The sequence below is a fragment of the Perca fluviatilis genome, chromosome 9, assembly GCF_010015445.1.
Source record: "Perca fluviatilis chromosome 9, GENO_Pfluv_1.0, whole genome shotgun sequence".
NCBI classification, from domain to species: domain Eukaryota; kingdom Metazoa; phylum Chordata; class Actinopteri; order Perciformes; family Percidae; genus Perca; species Perca fluviatilis.
The window spans coordinates 30,039,880-30,060,687 of NC_053120.1; the positions used below are offsets into that span (position 1 = coordinate 30,039,880).

Here is a 20,808-nt window from a genome sequence, read left to right on the forward strand (position 1 = left end):
ATGATATTCAATCACCATTTCATCTCTTCATATCCCAAAAAATAGATAGGATCATAGTGGACATGACCAACTTGCAGGGGAGGTGTGTATTTCAAAAGAAATGGAAGTCACTGGATAAGATTGACTTGCATGCATACATTGAAATCCTAGTCCTGCTGCGTCCGCAGCATCCACCCAAGCTCTGCAGTGCCATGTTACATCCCGCAACACCCTGCTGTGATGTTCATACGCACAGAGTAGTCAGGATCCGGTATTGGAGACTGCACTACTCAGTATGACACAATGTGCCCTGCTATGACATGAACTTCCATGACTACCTCAAAGTCACTGTTCCATTATCTCTAATGTGACTATTATCGCCACTGTTCATCACATCCCCAACCGGCCCTGTCAGACACCGCCTACCAAGAGTCTGGGTCTGCCGAGGTTTCTTCCTAAAAGGGAGTTTTTCCTCCCCACTGTAGCAACAGCCACTGATAATGCTTGCTCTTGGGGGAATTACTGTAATTGTTGGGGCTTTGGAATTTATAGAGTGTGGTCTAGACCGACTCTATCTGTAAAGTGTCTCGAGATAACTCTTGTTATGATTTGATACTATAAATAAAATAAAATTGAATAGTATTAGCTGGAGTGTACAAGTCAAAGGGAGAAGCAATTGTCAGTCTGTGGAATGATGAGAGTGGAAGGCCAATATTTCTAGCAACAATGTCTTTGGAGTCAATTCATACGAAAGCTTGGGTGTTCCGCAACACCAGAGCTGGTCGAGTGAAAGAGACAAACTAGCTGAGATCAGAGATGTATGGGATGAATGGGTCAAAATTGTACCTGTCTTGTACAATCCTGGTCCCCATGTCACTGTAGATGAACACCTTGTTCCATTCAGGGGGTGCTGTCCCTTCTGACAGTACATGCCCAACAAGCCTGCAGTATGGCATCAAAATATGGGCATCCTAAGATGCCAAATCTAGCTACTATGCATGGAATATGCAAGTGTATACCGGAAATATTTTCACTAAATAATTGGTAAAAACAGTTTTGGGGGAAAAAATGTTTGTGATGAGGAAAAAAAGTTAGTTTTGAGTGTATTTGCACTGTACGGGTCATTTTGACCCGTAACATCATCAATGTCATTTTTTTTCAACATAATACGAGGGTTAAGAAATGTTTCTTTTTATCATGAGAAATGTTCTGTTTATGACATAAAAAGTTGAAGAAATTGAGATATATATTTTTTTTCATTCATTGTATCATTCTCATTAGAACTAAATGCTTTCATAACAAGGCACTTTTCTTTTTCATGACAAACATAGGAGAACAATGTTTTTCTAACAATGGCAGTTCTGCACTGCCAGACCAGCTTCATACTGCCACTGTGGTTTGGCCACTACTAACTTATACAGCAGTATAAGATGAAGATGCAATAAAGATGAATCCTCTAAGTTTTTATAAGCTAAATTGATAAGGCCAAGAATAGCATTAAAATATCATATCAAGTTTTGCTAATATATACAGTATAATTAATATATACTATTGCGTAATTAATATATACTATTGGGTAGTCTGGATTAACTCCTATATATGTCTATAAACAGTTGCAGGACTAATCTAAACAATGTGTTGATTATACATATAAACAAAGTGCAAATTCGAGCAATTGGAAGTTCTCGATGGGTAAAACTCTACTCAAGATCTGGGTGCTCAGGAGACATACTCATTTGTATTTTGTGATGAAGACCCAAAACTTCGACCATCCCTGTCCCTGAGTGGGGCACGCTGGTGTGCAGAAGGTGCCTCTGTAAGTGCTTGATCCAATCCTCCTGGATGGACAGGGGACCCTGAAAGACGAGGTCACAGAATCTGCAGAAATAGGAGGAGAAGCCAGTCACTGTTTCTAGAGTTAATGCACATCCATCTTCTTCCGGTGTGAAATGTAAGCAGTGGGACTGTGGGGGAGCAAGGTAGGGTAGAATAGGGGAGCGTTGTGCTTCTCGAAGGTGAGGGCAGGGTTCCTCTAGGGCAACAGGAGGCTGTACCAGAGGAGGATAATCAAGAGAGGGGAAGCCGGCAGTTTAGATAGGGTTCATTGACAGAGTAGCTCAGAACCTAGGGGTGGACCCCACAGTCAGGCTGACGTTCGGGTGACTAGAAAATATAACAGGTTCGGGCAGGCGTGTCAAAAAGTGACAAAGCAGCATTGCAGAAATAGTCCACCTTCTGCCCTCTCTTACCCTCTCTTACACACACACACACACACACACACACACACACACACACACACACACACACACACACACACACACACACGCACACGCACACGCACACAACCTTGTCTCCGTCCTCAGTCCTGACTGTGTTGTGCTGGTTTATATCTCCTTATCTCTTTCATGTAGAGCCTACATATGAAATATGTAACTAACTGGGTAGAGAGTGTCTCACCAACCATGGTTACATATGTAACCTGCAGTTCTATTTACCTGCATGTGAGCGTGTATATCTCTGCATTCAAGGAGGGTACAATCTTCTTTTTTAGCCCAGGCCTTGGCCTTGGCTTCTTCTGCTTATAATCATGGCCTAAAAGGACAAAACACCGCACTGCTTAATCTGAGGGAATGCATTAAGTTATCACTGACAAGAGGCATAAAGAAAAAAATACACTTTATGTATTAATCCCCAAGGAGGAAATTCATTTTTTTTTCACTTATTATTTTTACAAATTACACATGGCCAAAAATACACACACATGCAAACCTATACACTTGCATTAAATGGAGAGATGTCAGAGGGAGGGGGCTGCCCATTGTTAGACATAGCTGGAGAGGTGCCTCCAGCTATGTCTAACAATGCAGCAGTCATAAAAAAAAAAAAAATCCACAGATCCACAGATTGAAACACGTGATTATGCATGGCATAGGAAACACATGTGTTGACATTTTTGCTATAGCATATAGTCAGAAACCTACCTGGTCCTTCCAAAATGGCAATCCTCTTCCTGTGTGCATAGGCTCGAAGATGACCAGGAAGCCTTGGGAAGGCGCTGTTACACTGAATACACATCTTATTCGAATCACATTCCCCTGAAAGATCGAACATTGGAAAACAAAATTAACCTAAAAAAGAATAAGGAAAAATTATCAAAATGTTTAGGTTGAAATAATTTTATATTAATATTAATATTTTCTATTTGCTTAAGGTTTGATGGAAATTAGATTGGATGATGTTCTTAATACAGTTTAGCTGATATTTATGTCTCAAATCATGGTTTAAGATCCTCTGAAGATACTGTAGATACTGTATTATTTAAGGAGAAAAACATTGTAGGATAGTGTTGGAGTTCATGCAGTAATTTTATTATCAAGCAAAACTGTTACTCCCTGTGTGCATTAAAGTCTTCTTCCACCCGGTTTCATTCTAAGCATCTGATTTGCACTCTCCTGTTTGAAGAGTGTTACTGGTTAAGTTTAACACAATCTTGTGTCTTTAGGGGGGCTATTTTCACATACACCACCTCATGAGAGTCACATAGGATTCATAAACTGTGCAAAAAATCAGAAATGTGTTAGTCTTATGACAGAAAACTGGCAATGATAGTGCGCACCATTGCCTGTTAACCAGAATATTTGTCAAGTAGTTATCCCAAAAGATCTTTCACAATTAAAAATAATCTGATTTTAGCTTTAAGAAAAGCTGAGAACAAGTTCCCAACGATACAAAAATATAACATGAACTACTAAAAATGTATTATCATTTTAACCCTCATGGTATACTGCAAATTGTCGTCTAAATCCCTTTTCAGGACAGGACACACAAAGAAAGCAATCTTTGGTAGGACATTACAGTTGTCACTGTAACACCATAATAATGGCATATAATTCAGTTTAAAATAGAACTCGGCAAAAAGCAATTTGACTTTAAATCTTTATCTTTATTCTTATCTTTCTCAATACCTGACTAAAAGTTTGATTTGGACAGACATTAAACAAAATTGTGGAACCATGGATGATGGGCTTCCAACTAAACATCAAGAGGATCTCATGATTTTTTAATATGAACTTCAAAAGCACTTTGGCGACATTCAATCTACTGTATGCATTTTTCCACAAATAAAATGATTGTGAACTATTCTCACATTGTTAAACGGCCTCCACCAGCAGTGTACGGTTTTCTTTAAAGAGATGCTGAAAATGTGTTAAAAAATACGGATACAAATCTGAGGACTCAAAGAAGATGATTCAATTTGTATGGGGATAATGCATGAACGATCTAACTGAGCATTAATGTGCTTCCAAGATAAAGGGAGGGGGCATATTTTGAAATGCTTCTTATATCTTATGAGTGCTTTTGCCAAATATCTACAAATCAGGTATACATCACATAAATGCTGACCATTTCCTACATTTTTAAGATTTATTTGCAACTAACCCACCTCATCCTGTGATAATCTACAAACGTACTTGCAGAGACTGGAAATTGAAGATTCTTTGAAAGTAATGTAAGTTAGTGTAGATGTACAGTACAGTACTATTACTGGGCTAAAACATTCAAACCCCCCATATTTAAGAAACTGTTCAAACATGAAATTGTTATCAAGCGTAGTGTATGAGACTCCATACCGTGAGCCCCGTTTGGTTCCACACTGGTCATCTGTGTCTCCTCCATGTAATCTTTGGTCAAATCACAGAGCTTCCTGGTTGCATAGGCTTCCTGGTTGTTTCTCGCTGTAAGCTCCATACTCTCCTGTCTCATCTTGAGCAGTTCAACCAAAGTACTTGAGCAGGCCTTAGTGCCTCTTTGTGCTTCTTCCTGAAGCTTCTTCCTTTCCGAAAAGGCCTCTGCCTCCTGTTTTGGTAGACAGCTGTCCAATAAAGCATGTGGACTCCTCATCTCATACTGGATTTTCACTGGGATGTCCATGCGCATCAGGATCAGGCCATTGCTGCTTAACTTCTGAGAGACAAAGGAGGGTGAAGGGAACTGGCTCTTGTTAAGGACTTGAAGGACGTTCTGACGTTCCTTTTTGTCCTGTAACAGTTGATTTAGGATGCACAGCGGGGACTTACTGGTGCTGTTAACACTTTTACCAATTCGTTTCAGGTGTCCCCTCACATGGTTGGAGAGGCCAGTCTTAGTATCAAACCAACCCCAGCAAAGGGGACATGTGTGCTCGCCATGGGTTTCTGGCTTAATAGCTGTAATATCAGAAAACATTTGTCACAAAAATTAAAATGAAACATAAAACAAAACAATATTCATGATAGATTGCTATTATAATGCACAAGCCTTCATATAACAGTATCACATACCGCAGCGGTAAATGTAAAGAGGCTAATCAATGTTTATATAATAACAAAATCAAATGGATTGTAAAAACAATGTGACAATGTGAAAGGGGTTGCTGGTTGTGATGAACCTACAGAGAATTATCACCTGAATCTGCAACTGCCCTCGACTTCACAGAGCTTAATAGTGGAGTCTCAGCTCTTTGTTTAGCTGTCAGGACCACAACTTTCATACTCTTACTTTCACTGCTTTCATAGTGTCGATTTCAGTTGCAGCTGTTGTTTTTTTTAGCAAAAAAGCGCTAATAACCCACTGTATACTACCTGCTCAGCACAAAACAGCAGACACACACAGTTATAGACTAGCTGATACGCTTAGTGGAGCATTCATCAGCTTGAGAGCCAGATATTTCCATAAGGAGTTGGTAGAGACCAAAACAGAGCTACAAGAGTAATCGCTGGATGGGTAAAAAAACGACTCGCCATATCAACTTAAAAAGTAAATGTCAGTATTGCATTTACAACAAGTGGCCAAAGAATTGCAGGTTTAAGTAGCATGCACTAGTAAAGAAATTACAGAAGCCATGCAAAAAGAAGAAAAACATTACTGCACAATTTAGCCCTATTGCCAGACAAGAACGTCAATATTGGAGGTTCTGCAAAACCAAGGATAGCGGGGTTTTTTTTACATCCAATGCCAACATTTTTGAAATTCTCACCTTTTATAATTTCTGTACATGACAGCGGTATGGTTAGGGAAGATTGTGATTACAGTTAATAACAAGACCAATATTCTACAGCCATGTTCGAGGCTCTGTGAGGCTGCTTTGAGCTAAATCCCAGCATGCTAATATGCTCACAATGACAATACTAACGCATTGATACGGAGGTACTGTATAATGTTTGCCATGTTCACCATATTAGTTTAATTTGTTAAATTGCTAACATTTGCCAATTAGCACTAAACACAAAGTACAGCTGAGGCTGATGGGAATGGCATTAGTTTTGCAGGTATTTGGTCATTAACCACATCAACAGAAACATTCTTGACCAGATGACGGTGCTGGATGAAATGTTAATGTTGTGTACCAAAAGTTGTCAAGACATTTCACTTAAAACCAGTGTTGTGTTATGTTGTTGGTGTTTATTTGATTATGACATTAGTTGAATTAATACTCATACTTTTTCTCATTCTCCTCGTGCCACAGGGGATTCTTCTGCGGATTCGTGGCTGATGGTCTCGCAATGCCACTTGCTCTGGTGAAACCATGTGCCGAGCGTTATAGCTTAAGCCAACTCGGTGAAGGTGCCCTCGCACATGATTGGAGAGACCCACTCCAGACTCAAACATGGCAGGGCAGTACGGACAGGGCTTGTGTTCTACCCCTGGTGTGGGGAAAACATCAAAGCTGTCACCTGTAGACATACAAGGCAGCTCTGTGGAATCATCACACACTGTTGTTTCGATATACTCCTCCTTGATTATGAGTTGTTCTATGTCACTGCAGTCTTCATCTCCATCATCTTCATCCTCGAGTACATGAGGGCTTTGGTCTTTGGCTGAAAACCTCTGCTTTTTTCTGAAATACCTCCGAGCATACGGGTTCCTTACATTCTCGCTTTCCAAGAAGATGCCTGTAGCTTCACTGGTGTCAGCACTGAAGTTATTGCTGCCCTCACAGCCTTTCTCTAACTCCTTATCTGCAGACTGCTTCCTGAGCCTCTGGCAAAGCCGTGGCAATATATTACCATTTATATTGTCAATAGTGTTATGCAAGGGCTTTGACATTTTTCTCATTGACAGAGAATTCTGGTTTGCATGCGCTTGTAAACTCCCTCTCCCTGGGTTGTTCTTGCCACCCTGGCATAACATCTGATCTAATTTAAGATTTCTGGTTGATAAAGAATCAGCAGTTGCAGGACAGTTTGCCTGCTTTGAGCTGCCAAAAGGCTTGCAGTCATTGTTTTTTCCATCTTTTTCCACACAGGTGATATCAGTTGCCATGTTTAATCTTTCTACTGGTTGGAGGAGTAATTTTCCATGCCTGTCGACCCTCCACAAAGACGGTGACAGCATGTTTTTGCTGTAGCCAACATGGCACCTAAACTGAGGAGAAGTTACAGCTTTGTTTTTGGACTTTTGAATGTAAATGTCCCCTTTTTTACAGGACCAGTGTAGGAAGTGAGCCGTTTCTCCAAGAGTCGGCTTAAACAGATTTGGTTTAGACATGACAATTTTGGACTGGTCAGCAACCTTTTTATAATCACCACAGTGTGATCGCAGATGCTCCAGCTCAGAATGTCTTTCCAATACTACTTTGTCTCTACTACTGAAAAAAAACATGTTACGCTGAAACTGAACATGGTCCTCTTCCTCTGCATCATTAGTGTGAGTCACTTTCCTGTATTGAGGCTGGTGTGTGTTGATGTGTGCAACATGTAAGTGTGCTTCAAGTGCCTGCTGTGTCAATGTAATGTAGTTACACTCCTCACAGAAGTAGTAGTGCTTCAGATTATCATGTGTTTTGGCATGCTGGACAGAGATTTTAGGGCAATTACAACCAAATACACACTGAGGGCACTGCACAGTGGTACCCCTGTCTTCCAACTCAGTGTTTTTAAGACCTTTGATTTCTTCCGTAAGTTTTTCCAGCCTGTCTTGGTGAATAATGACATGCCTCATGAGGGAGTTGCTATCACAGAACAGACGCCCACACTCCCTGCATATAAAGGGCTGTGAGACATTCTCACTGTTCACCTGATTATGCTTGCCTAAATGATACATCATATGTCTATGGAAATGTCTTTTTTCCTTGAAATTAACATTGCATATTGTGCATGAAAAGAAGAGTGGATCTTGTTCAACTTGTTCTGTCTTCAACTGTTCCACTTTTGAACTACAATTGTCTTCATCTTCAGGGTCATTTTCCTCATTACAGCTTTCCTGTGCTGTGCTATGAATATGGTCCTCAGAGTCAGAGGCTGTGTTCCTAAAAAGATCTTTGAGTGGCAGATCAGAATATCTAATATCCGATTGGGTACCCAAAGAATCATCTTTGTTGACAATGTCAACATTTTCAACATGATTACCACTGCAGTAAGAGAAAGGTCTGTATGTGTGATTTAAACTGTGGTTAACCTTTTCTAGAGAGCCTGACAAGGTTGTTACATGTGTATTGTGCTTCCTGTGTCTTTGGTGCATCACTTTGGTCTCCAGCCTTCTGTCATTGTGCAAGAAGCACTCTCTTGCTGAATCCCATCTGATTACTTCAGCATTATCATAATCATCCGAGGACCTTTCTGACCGCTCTACGTCCCGTCGAGATCTTGTTTTCATTGTCTGTTTTGTCAGAGGTTGGCTAATGTGCATTTGCTCTGCACTGTCTGCACCTGACAGCGTGGAATAGGCCAGTTTGGACTCATTCTCCTCCGAGTGAGACAGTGGCGTGTTGACACCTGGCTGTGTGGCCAGTGTTTTTACGATGGGCCCCGCTGTGTTCTTCCAAGCGTCTGATTGAAGCTCACTAGGTGGTGGTAACACCTCGGGGCTCTTCTCCTTCTCCGCTTGCCACGCGGCATCCAGGACATTGTTGGATAAAACAGTGCCTTTGTTCAGGACACAGTGTACCTCTGAGCTGGGGTGTGAACCAGGTCCATTAACAAGTGCTCCTGAAGGCAAAAAATTGCCTGCTTGGGGAACAGCAGGGACACTGCTGTATACAAATGGATTCGGCTGGGTTCCATTTAAAGGGTTTTCGTGTTCATCTGAGGACAGACCTGCAGCATTGTTCTTCAGGGAGAATGTGTGAGTCTGTAATGGCTCCAGAGTACGACCTGGGCTGTCAGACACCGGCTCCACATCTTTGTCCTCTTGTGCATTTGGCTTCAGATCAGACATAGTTGCAATACTTTCTGAAATATAAAGGAATATTACACATTAAATAGCCTGCATTTCTTATCATTTCAAGTAAGCCAAGTAAATGCAATGTCTTAAAAGCCTAATATTTCCTTCATTCCAGTGTAGTATTCAACCATCAAAAGACAACTTGCAGAAAGAAATAATGCAGATGTAAATTACAAAATGCAACACTGTTGCACAACAGGTATGGTAAAGTCTAGTTCATTTTTTTTGTCGTTCACGCTGACAATGTGGTGCTGTTAAGTTTTTTTCTCCATAAAATGAGAGTGGTATTATTCTGTGCCGCATTATGATTTTACAACACCCTCTTTCGCCACCTCTATTCACAACAAACCCTGCTGTTAGCCTTGAATACCCTGGCGAGGATGCTTAATTATGTGAGCGTACCTCTGGGACACAACCTTCATGCTTCTCCCCCTAAAGTTCTCAGTCGTCTGCTAAAATTGACCAATTTCCATGGGAACAAAGTACACCTCCGATGAGATCATATTGCGTCTTATCACTCTGTGATGGTGCCAACACAGATCCCAGCATGAGACTGTTGTTACTTGAATCCTGACAAATTGGCAGGCACACAATCTGTCTAAAACACAAACACAGACCCACACAAAGAAAACATATGCTTTTGCGCATACACAAATCATTTTATTTCAACCTATTAAATTGATAGTTTTGAGTTATTAAAAAGGATTGTAATCAGCATACAATTAAACACGTGTATGCTACATCTTATAACAGATTACACTATGCTGTCCAAAGCTGGTTTAGTTTAAAGTGTATGCTCAGTGGATTTGACATCCAGGCCTGGTTGCTCTCTACAGGAAGCTGCGTTGCTAACGAAGTGGTAAATTCAGTGTTAATGAGTGGCTTCACTGTTACCACCTCAGAGGTAAAACCTTCCGAGCTCCATATTCTCCCCATCTGTTGTGGTGTAAGAGGTTCGAAGGAGGAACAGACGCTCTCCATTTAAACCCAACTTCACTGTTACCCCCAAACGGCAGGGTGGCAAAGCCATCAAAATATCTTGGTTCAAAATGTGTAAGCCTCATTAGCAGCCAACTCACACAATTTGCGTCTCTCTCTCTCTCTCTCTCTCTCTCTCTCTCTCTCTCTCTCTCTCTCTCTCTCTCTTCTTTTATATATATATATTTATTTATATATATATATATATATATATATATATATATATATATATATACATATACTATATATATATAAACAAACAGGGGTTCAACAGAAATGCAATTTTTATGAATTTATTTGCCTCTATTTACTTCATTTAGTCAATGTTAAAAGGCTGACTTTGCCTTGCCTGGAGATATTTACAGGGATTATGAGCTTTAATACAGTTAAGCTGTATGCACAGATCAATCTGCTATGAGCTTTTACTAACCCTGTCTGCTTTTTTACCCAAGACACTCGCCTCTTTTTCAGTTTGGTAAATGAGATTAAGGAGGAGCGTCATCATCATTGTATACTGTTAGACAGTTAAACTAAAATTATTTTAAAATGTAAGCTTTAAGGTTCCTGAGAACCATCATTTTAAGTGTTACAGGTTTTAAAGGTAAAACATGCTGCATCTTCCTGCTCTGTATTTAAAGCTTCACTCTCCTATGTTTCACCAAATCATTTTACCTTATAACACATTCTCACTCCCATCGCGTAAAATACGGACACTTGGTCAGGTGCCTTTGGCGTTGTTATTGACGCCTAAAGTCTCCTTTAGCGTCATATCTAAACACGCTTTATCTAAACGCGCTTGGTCTGGACTATTGTCGTCACTTTTGGTGCAGTTAGGTTTAGGAAAAGATTGTGGATGGGCTATTAAAAGGTATGTTTCCGTGACATGTGGGACAAGAATGGGACAGTTGGGTTTGGGAAAAGAACAAAAGGACAGTTGGGTTTAGGAAACGTGACATGCAGGACACAAAGTCCTGTGTTGTTTGACCCATCCACCACCCCAACCACCCTCCCTATGCGGAAATTCTGGCTTTCATAATACTTGCTACCATTGTCGCTCTAAATACTATGTCATCTTCAAGCTGCTCTGCCCAGTATGTTTAACACACACACACCGAAGGGTGCTTTTTCAGCCGTATTTTATGAGTTTGGAGTGAGAACGGGATGTACCTTGCGAGGATTCATGAGATCGCAAGAACACGAGATCTTGCAGTATTACGAGATTGCGCGAGAATAGCTCCTGCAGTGCAAACAGTAGAGAGTGTCCTTCCCCCGAAAAACACTCCCATAAGATGTTTGTTCACGCAGCAATTGCGACTCATATTTAAGTTTATAGTAGCAGCGCCCTTTAGTGGCCTCCCATAATTGCTACAGGAGCAAAGCAGGAAGTAAGGGGACAAATTACACATAAGGAGGCAGGTTGGGGTGGTAAATGGGTCAAACAAACGCAGGACTTTCACCCAGGAGACTGAGGTTTGTGTCCCACTTACAAATAAAAGCCTCAATTTTCTGCACAACCTTTTTCTTAAATAACCAAGCATTTGTAGTGCCTAAACATAACCAAGTGGTCGTTGTTCCTAAAACTAGCCAAACTGCAATGTTAAGTTATCTGGTTTAGATACGAGGACAGAAAATGCTCCTGTAGGTTGTATTTCCTGCTACCGATAGGGGGGCGCTAATTTATATAACGCTCCTTTGGGTTGTATTAGAGGGTAGGAATAAACAACCTAGTTGTCATATGGTTTGGAGGACTTGTTGAAATGGTGTTGCAAAATCTCTAGTGGTGGTCCCATTTCTACCGTCACGTGGTATACACCGTTATATCGCCCAACCCTAAGTGGTCATTATTAGGTACAACAATACAATGTAATTCAATCCAATAAAACAGGTCTGACATCCTCTGCCTGCTCAGGTATAGATTTACGTAACTTATAATATTTAGTTTAGACAGGATTTATTGTTAGGCTGTTGTATTGGATTGCATTCGATTGTACAGGTGTACATACATAAACTTCAGGTTCATAAAATTAAAGGCTTTAATTTGTACCAACAGCAAAAATTAAATCACTTCAAGTTATGGAGTTCAATAGGATCCTGTGCAGCATGCTTAGATAGTTGGTGGGCTGGGAATCGTGCCATGTACTCACATCAGTTTGGCTTTGAGTCTGGCTCACAACCTCAGCGCATGTCAAGCCCTATTCTCTTTCATCTACCAGTTGTTCTCTACTGTGCACAACCAAATAAATAAAAATGCCATACACTTTGCCTGTAAAATGATTGCCTGAATTAATTATTAGTTTTATAATACTCACTTATTGTGTTAGTTATTTCTCGCGTTCTTTAAAGCAATATTACTATAATGGCAGGTGTAAATGACTAGAGACAAACGAAAGTCAACAATCTGCTTCCATCACAACGACAATGAGTGCAAAGGTCAAGCTTTATTGTATGACGTCAATGTAATTTTGTCATTATTTTCTACTATATAATAATAATAATTTAAGGCGAGGACTATAAGGAGCAGGATGCAATCCAGGATGAGGCTGAGACTTTATATATATATATATTTATATATATATATATATATGGTTCTTGCCATAATATGAATTCTAACAGTTGTCCAATAGGGCTGTCAGCTGTGTATCAACCTGACTTCTGCATAACACAACTGATGGTCCCAACCCCCATTAATAAGGGAAACAATTACACTAATTAACCCTGACAAGGCACACCTGTGAAGTGAAAACCATTTCAGGTGACTACCTCATGAAGCTCATTGAGAGAACACCAAGGGTTTGCAGCGCTATCAAAAAAGAAAAGGGTGGCTACTTTGAGGAATCTAATATAAGACATGTTTTCAGTTATTTCACACTTTTTTGTTAAGTACATAATTCCATATGTGTTCATTCATAGTTTTGATGCCTTCAGTGAGAATCTATGTAAATAGTCATGAAAATAAAGGAAACGCATTGAATGAGAAGGTGTGTCCAAACTTTTGGCCTGTATATTGTATATATATATATATATATATATATATATATATATATATATATATATATATATATACTTTGTTTCTCTCACTATGACTCTAGAGTCGGTACTCAATCCAAAGCTAAACACCGTCACTCTCTCGATTCTCCCTCGCTCTATAACACACACACACACACACACACACACACACACACACACACACACACACACACACACACACACACACACACACACACACACACACACACACACACACACACACACACACACACACATATATACACTCACCTTAAAGATTATTAGGAACACCTGTAAGATTTCTCGTTAATGCGATTATCTAATCAACCAATCACATTGCAGCTGCTTCAATGCATTTAGGTGTGGTCCAGGTCTAGACAATCTCCTGAACTCCAAACTTAATGTCAGAATGGGAACGAAAGGTGATCTAAGCAACTTTAAGCGTGGCATGGTTGTTGGTGCCAGACGGGCTGGTTTGAGTATTTCCAATCTGCTCAGTTGCTGGGATTTTCACACACAACCATTTCTAGGGTTTACAAAGAATGGTCTGAAAAAGTAAAAACATCCAGGATACTGCAGTCCTGGGGGGCCAAAATACCTTGTTGATGCTAGAGGTCAGAGGAGAATGGGCCGACTGATTCCAGCTGATAGAAGATGAACTTTGACTCAACTTCGTTACAACCGAGGTATGCAGCAAAGCATTTGTGAAGCCACAACACGCACAACCTTGAGGTGGATGGGCTACACCTGCAGAAGACCCCAATGGGTACCGCTCATCTCCACTAAAAATAGGAAAATTAGGCTACAATTTGCACGAGCACACCAAAATTGGACAGTTGAAGACTGTAAAAATGTTGTCTGGTCTGATGAGTCTCGATTTCTGTTGAGACATTCAGATGGCAGAGTCAGAATTTGGCGTAAACAGAATGAGAACATGGATCCGTCATGCCTTGTTACCACTGGGCAGGCTGGTGGTGGTGGTGTACTGGTGTGGGGGATGTTTTCTTGGCACACATTAGGCCCCTTAGTACCAATTGGGCATCGTTTAAATGCCACAGCCTACCTAAGCATTGTTTCTGACCATGTCCATCCCTTTATGACCACCACGTACCCATCCTCTGATGGCTTCTTCCAGCAGGATAATGCACCATGTCACAAAGCTTGAATCATTTCAAATTGGTTTCTTGAACATGACAATGAGTTCACTGTACTAAAATGGCCCCCACAGTCACCAGATCTCAACCCAATAGAACATCTTTGGGATGTAGTGGAACGTGAGCTTCGTGCCCTGGATGTGCATCCCACAAATCACCATCAACTGCAAGATGCTATCCTCTCAATATGGGCCAACATTTCTAAAGAATGCTTCCAGCACCTTGTTGAATCAATGCCACGAAGAATTGAGGCAGTTCTGAAGGCGAAAGGGGGTCAAACACGATATTAGTAGGGTGTTCCTAATAATCCTTTAGGTGAGTGTATATATATATATGTGTGTGTGTATGTGTGTATATATATATATACATACACATACACACACACATTATTTATATATATATATATATATATATATATATATATATATGTATGTGTGTGTGTGTGTGTGTGTGTGTGTGTGTGTGTGTGTGTGTGTGTGTGTGTGTGTGTGTATATACATATATACACATATATATACACATATACACACACATATATATATATACACACATACATACACACACACACAACACACACACACATACATACATACATACATACATATATATAGTGACGGTGTTTAGCTTTGGAGCGAGTACCGACTCTAGAGTCATAGTGAGAGAAACAAAGTGTCTCCCCTGTTCTTTCTGACCACGGTGGGAAATCTGTAGTATGAAAAGTTAACCCTCTCCTTGATTACATGTTGTTTATGGAGAAGGAGAACCAGGAAATGAGTCAGGGGAAACGCAGCGCTACCAAGACACGACCGAGCGACGTGCGTCGCTGCGACGTGTAGTTAAATTTTTCGAGACCGGCGGAGACGCAGAGGGGTCTGCGGAGGTACGCTGTCGATTTGACGCACAACTATAAAAAGGCCTTTACTCTGCATCCCGGTGATAATTAACCTACTAGGACCCTGCCCCCCCGGACAATTTGCACTACCCTACCCCACCCATATTTACAGATGTCCATCCATCCATCCATCCATCCATCCATCTTCGTCCGCTTATCCGGTGTCGGGTCGCGGGGGGAGCAGCTCCAGCAGGGGACCCCAAACTTCCCTTTCCCGAACCACATTAACCAGCTCAGACTGGGGGATCCCGAGGCGTTCCCAGGCCAAGTTGGAGATATAATCCCTCCACCTAGTCCTGGGTCTTCCCCGAGGCCTCCTCCCAGCTGGACGTGCCTGGAACACCTCCCTAGGGAGGCACCCAGGGGTCATCCTTACCAGATGCCCGAACCACCTCAACTGGCTATTTTCGACGCAAAGGAGCAGCAGCTCTACTCTGAGCTCCTCACGGATGACTGAGCTTCTCACCCTATCTCTAAGGGAGACGCCAGACACCCTCCTGAGGAAACCCATTTCGGCCGCTTGTACCCTGGATCTCGTTCTTTCGGTCATGACTGATATTTACAGATGTACACCTATACATAGCCATATTATACTGCTCTTCATACTATTCATAATGCACATACACTTATTCTTACTATTCTTATAATGTTACCACACTGCACATAGCTGTACATACTGTACGTATCCGTCTATATCAGAGGTGTCAAACTCAACTTCACTAAGGACCACACTGTAAAATAAAAATCACATCCAGGGCCAGACGTGTTTAGTTTATTGATAGGCTTTTATTTAATCGAAAAAGTAAAATATATTTGACTGTATTATTGCATGTGTCATATAGTCTTCTCACTTACAGTTTGGTCAGCATAAAGTTCTAAAGAAGTCAGGAAAAAGTTCCTCAGCCATCATATAAAAGAAGCGCCCAAAAACCTCGAAAAAAGTGACAAAAATGTTGGAAAAAGTGGCAAAAACATCAGAAAAAATTACAAAAATGGCGGCAAAAGCGACAAAAACGTCAGAAAAAGTGACAAAAACTAGGTGGGCCAAAATGTATTGTAAACCTAAATTTATATGCGGCCGGATCATAATCTGCGAGGGGCCGGATTTGGCCCGCGGGCCTTGAGTTTGACACATGTGGTCTATATGGTTCATTCAGTATATCCATATTTATTCTGTTTTTCTTACTATATATATTCTGTTAATACAATGCATATACTGTATCTATATCTATATTATTCTTACTACTAGTATAATGTCACTGCTACTACATTGCACATCTGTACATGTTGTTCATACATTGTTCATATTACATAGCCATATTTATTCTGCTCTTATAACACTGCAATATATTTATTGTCCTGCCTATGCACTACCTGTCTATACTCTGTATAACACGTTGCACTTTTCTGCGTTTTTTGCACTTCTGGTTGGATGCAAACTGCATTTAGCTGTCTTTGTACTTGTACACTGCAAAATGACAATAACGTTGAATCTAATCTAAAAAAATAATTTTTTTTTTTTTTTTTTATATATATATATATATATATATATATATATATATATATATATATATTTATTTCTATGGTTGCAACCAAAGACAAAATCCTGCTGTCAACTAGAACAATACAGATACATTCATTGTGACAGTTATTTTCATCAATTATAATTAATTTTCGACAATTATTTAATGCAAACAACTGAAATACCCAAACTTTAGGTCTTGTGAGGACAACACACAAATTGAGGATGAGAGTTTGGCGCTGTAGGCTTGTAAGGCTGTGAATGTCTAAGCAAATTCCTTCTTCCTGTTCAAGTGAAGACCCAGGCTGGCAGCACAGTGGAGACAGCGCTAAAAACCAACTGGGACCAGTCAGCCCAACCATTTCAACTGCTGGAGCTGTCTGTATGGATCAACAGCCAACCTTATATTCCTCTGCCATCGCCTTTGCTTGAGAAATGTCTAAACAAGGGGAGCCACAGTCCCTCAAGTACTGCACTACACAACTTCCTCAGCTAATGGGATCTATTGATTTATTTGACACAATGTGAATTTATGAAGCTGCTTCTTAAGTGTGAGAGTATCAAAGTGTGGCTCAAAACAAACAGACAGAGATTCAGCTTGACACTCCAGTAATCCCAAGGTGAGTATGTTCTCTCCGAGAAGGTGCTACAGTGAAAAAAAACCAAACAAACACAATGTTAAGTTCTTCTTCTACCATCTTAGCCCTGCCGTTCTTCCCACAGTATCAAATAGCAGAAAAGCAGATAAATTAACAATACGCAGAAAGCCAAATCTCACTTTCCTCAACGTGACCAACTTGCTTGTTTCGCAGCAGAACGTGAAACTATAAAACAGCAGATTCATTAAACACCCTAAATTTCCTAAATTTGCACAGGAGAAAATAAATAGAGTGGCTTCACACAATGTCTTTGTCCGCATTACGCACTCTCTTATCCCACTGAATTCTTGTCACCCAAAGGTCATTTCCATAATAATGGTCTCCATTCTCCCTAATGGGATTTTGGCTGTGATTATGTATGCCAGCGTCTTGTGCAGACACTATCAGCCCTGTCATCCTGAATTGCACAAATGTAATTACACAAAGCCTTTGATAACTAAACAATGTAATTTACTGCTTGAGTGAAAATATATACCGAGTTATATGACTCAAATTATACACTAAAGAAAAATATATGACTACCATAGGTGGTATGTTGCAAAGAATATAGTGTTTTTCATAGTAAAAATATATTTGATGCTAATGAAGGCTTTAACAACAAGAATACTGGGTGTCCAGTCAAGTGATTTAAACACATATTCACAAGAATGGTATTCCTGGAAGTAAAGGAATAGATCCACATTTTTGGGAAATAGTCTTATTCGCTTTCTTGACAAGACTTAAATATTGCACTCTTATATCTAAATATAAAGCTACATATTTTAATAATAACAACGTGAAGTGTATTCACATGTACATAATAGGGAGCCAAAATGAAACAGGAAGCTCTACGTTTTGTTCCAGGAAAGAGAAAATCTCATTCAAAACCCCATTGACATTTGTAACTACGCTAATAACTATTCTAACGTTATAAGGTTGTCAGTTTGGGTTAATTTTGCTTTGGAAAGCCTGACACCCATTAACCGGTAACTAACCGGTTAAATTTAAGAAGTAAAAAAAACATTTTTAAAAATGCTAAATGACATCACATATATAGTCGTAGCTTTCATTTGTGGAAGCCCTCCAGCAGTCAGGGTTCCCAATTTCCAGTCTTTGTGCTTAGCTAAGCTAATCCTGGCTGTAACTTCATATTTCTTATATTCATATTTAGCAGACAGATACCGTATGAGAGTGGTATTGATCTTTTCATTCAACGTTTGGCAATAAGCGTATTTTTCAAAATGTTGAACTACATTGTTTCAACTAATAAAATAATACTATTGAAAATGTGCGGAAGGTATATGCACATAATAATTAACACTTAGCACTATATATATATATATATAAAAACACACTAGCAGTGGACACTAAAACCAAAAAAAGACATATGAGACAGGGCAAGGGTTAAACTGCGAGAGTAGTGCCTTGAACTACAGGTGAGAGTGAATGTCGCAATCCAAAAAAAAACATCCTATCCTTTGTCCTAAGTTCAACAAGAGCAAAGAATGTCTTGAAAAATCACCCCCGATCTTGCCCACAACAAACTTCTCCTTGCCCCCCTCTCCTAAAAAAGGGGAATGAGTGAAATGGCTGCGATGGTAGATTTACTGATGAAAAAAGGTGAAGCGTGAACATTCGGAGTGATAAAAGGGGACAGGGAGCGAGTGACAGTTGGGTTAAGACAGAAGTCATGTTCAATAGCAGGTAGAAACATCAAACAGCGAGTTCACAGGAAACCCATGCAACCTTGTCTTGATGGAGGATTTTCTGTTGTGTGGAGTAGATTATATCTGTTCAAGCTGCTGACACGGCCTCATTTGCTGCCCGTAGTGTTGGAGGGGGATTAAACGATATAAACTTTAAAGCTTTAAACAATACCTTTCAAAATTAAATGGATTAAGGGAGGGATGTCTGATGGGGATTTCCCAAGGCTTTGTTAGTTTTAAACTCTACTCCTTTTAAAAGGGGGAAGAAGAAGAAGAAGAAGAAAAAACAGCAGTTAGAAATTTCTCAGGCATGTGACCGTTTTAATGAGGCTGCTCTCACGTTGAGGAGGGCAGTGGGCACAGGAGGGCTGCCAAGCAGATGGCTCTCATAAACATCATATCTGCTCTGTTTAGATACATGACTTCTCATCTCCCAACACTGAGAGGAAAACAAACCCGACCATCACCACAAGCACTACCCACTTGCCCACTTTTGGCAAGCTGTGCAGGCTCGTTGAAATGGCACATTTCCATTTCTTGCATTTCTCCTTCATAACAATATGCATGAGCGGCGCAATTGATATACATAACCCTGTAATCTGTTATAAATATACAGAGAAGATGCAGCTATTGCAGTGGTGGGTATTTTTGTTTAGTGGCAGTTAGGGTGTTGACTTTTATTGAATGTTATTATTACCATATAACTGAAAGTGTACAAATATGAAGCAAGACAGAAGTTGTTGCTATGATTAGGCATGCTCAGATGCTCCCCTCCTCAGTTGAGATGGGGAAGAAAAATGAAATATTTATATATTTATAAATATATATCAAACTTTGTTGCTGCCGCTTTGCTGTAGACATGTGACCATTCAGATGAAAAGGAGTCGTGTCAAACTGCTCTCCAAATTGAGGACAGGCTCCACATTGCTGAGCAGACATCAGTGAGCTTAAAATCGGAGGCATGTCAAGTATTGCAGGTATTAGGATGAAATCTCTCATTATCTTTCTTTAAAACATAATATGAGTGCACCACAGCATGGATAGGGAGGGTAGGGGCCTTGTAGTCACTAACGGCAACCAAAGTGAGCCCTCAGTAGTCACCTTGAATTCTATTATTAGACCAGGACAAACAACTTGAAACAGCAACTGGATCAAGTGTGCCGTGTGCAGCCTCTGATTGGGTTTAGAGAGCTAGAAGTGGTTAAAATAAGCACCACTATGATCACGTAAGGTTAAAGAGCTGACAGGAATGGCAGAGCCTATAGTGAACAAAGAAGCAGCCTCTGAAGAGAAAATGCCAAAACTGTGGCTGTCAAAAAGTCACAGGGAATTCAGAGGCCAAAAAAAAAAATATATTTATCTAACTCTATCAGGAAAAGTGGACAGTTTGAGCGCGGTAGCCTTGACAGCAGTGGGATTCCCTTGTCATTTCCCAAGGTCCACACACACACACACACACACACACACACACACACACACACACACACGTACACACACAGACGCATGTAAGACGATTATTCAGTACTGCTTGTCAATTGTGCCTTTTCAACCCGGATCAATGAGTCGTCTTGCACCAGGGGCCTGTATCAGCGCCAGTCATTAACATGTGAGTGCCACTCTATCAGCCCCAGCTCCAAATAAATCAAAGGGTCGGCCACAGAAGAAAAGGGGCTAATATTTCCTCAATAACCCCATAGGGACACCATGGAGAGATGCAAATTGCCTCCCAGGA

At 40.3% G+C, this 20,808-nt stretch overlaps 1 protein-coding gene across 2 annotated transcripts in view; it reads right to left on the reverse strand.

The window, feature by feature from the left end:
- Positions 1–405: 405 nt before the first annotated feature.
- znf644b (zinc finger protein 644b) overlaps positions 406–20,808 on the reverse strand; it is a 37,795-nt gene continuing 17,392 nt past the window's right edge. Inside the window, exons 3-7 of one of the 2 annotated variants that reach the window (XM_039810771.1) lie at positions 6,459–9,188; positions 4,611–5,186; positions 2,961–3,074; positions 2,475–2,571; positions 406–1,857 (exon numbers count right to left, since the gene is read on the reverse strand). In XM_039810771.1, the coding sequence (XP_039666705.1) occupies positions 1,680–1,857; positions 2,475–2,571; positions 2,961–3,074; positions 4,611–5,186; positions 6,459–9,174 (3,681 nt within the window). In that variant the 5' untranslated portion in view covers positions 9,175–9,188 and the 3' untranslated portion in view covers positions 406–1,679. Of the gene's footprint in view, positions 1,858–2,474; positions 2,572–2,960; positions 3,108–4,610; positions 5,187–6,458; positions 9,189–20,808 lie in introns of those variants that run through there. The other variant, XM_039810772.1, reaches the window with a different exon arrangement.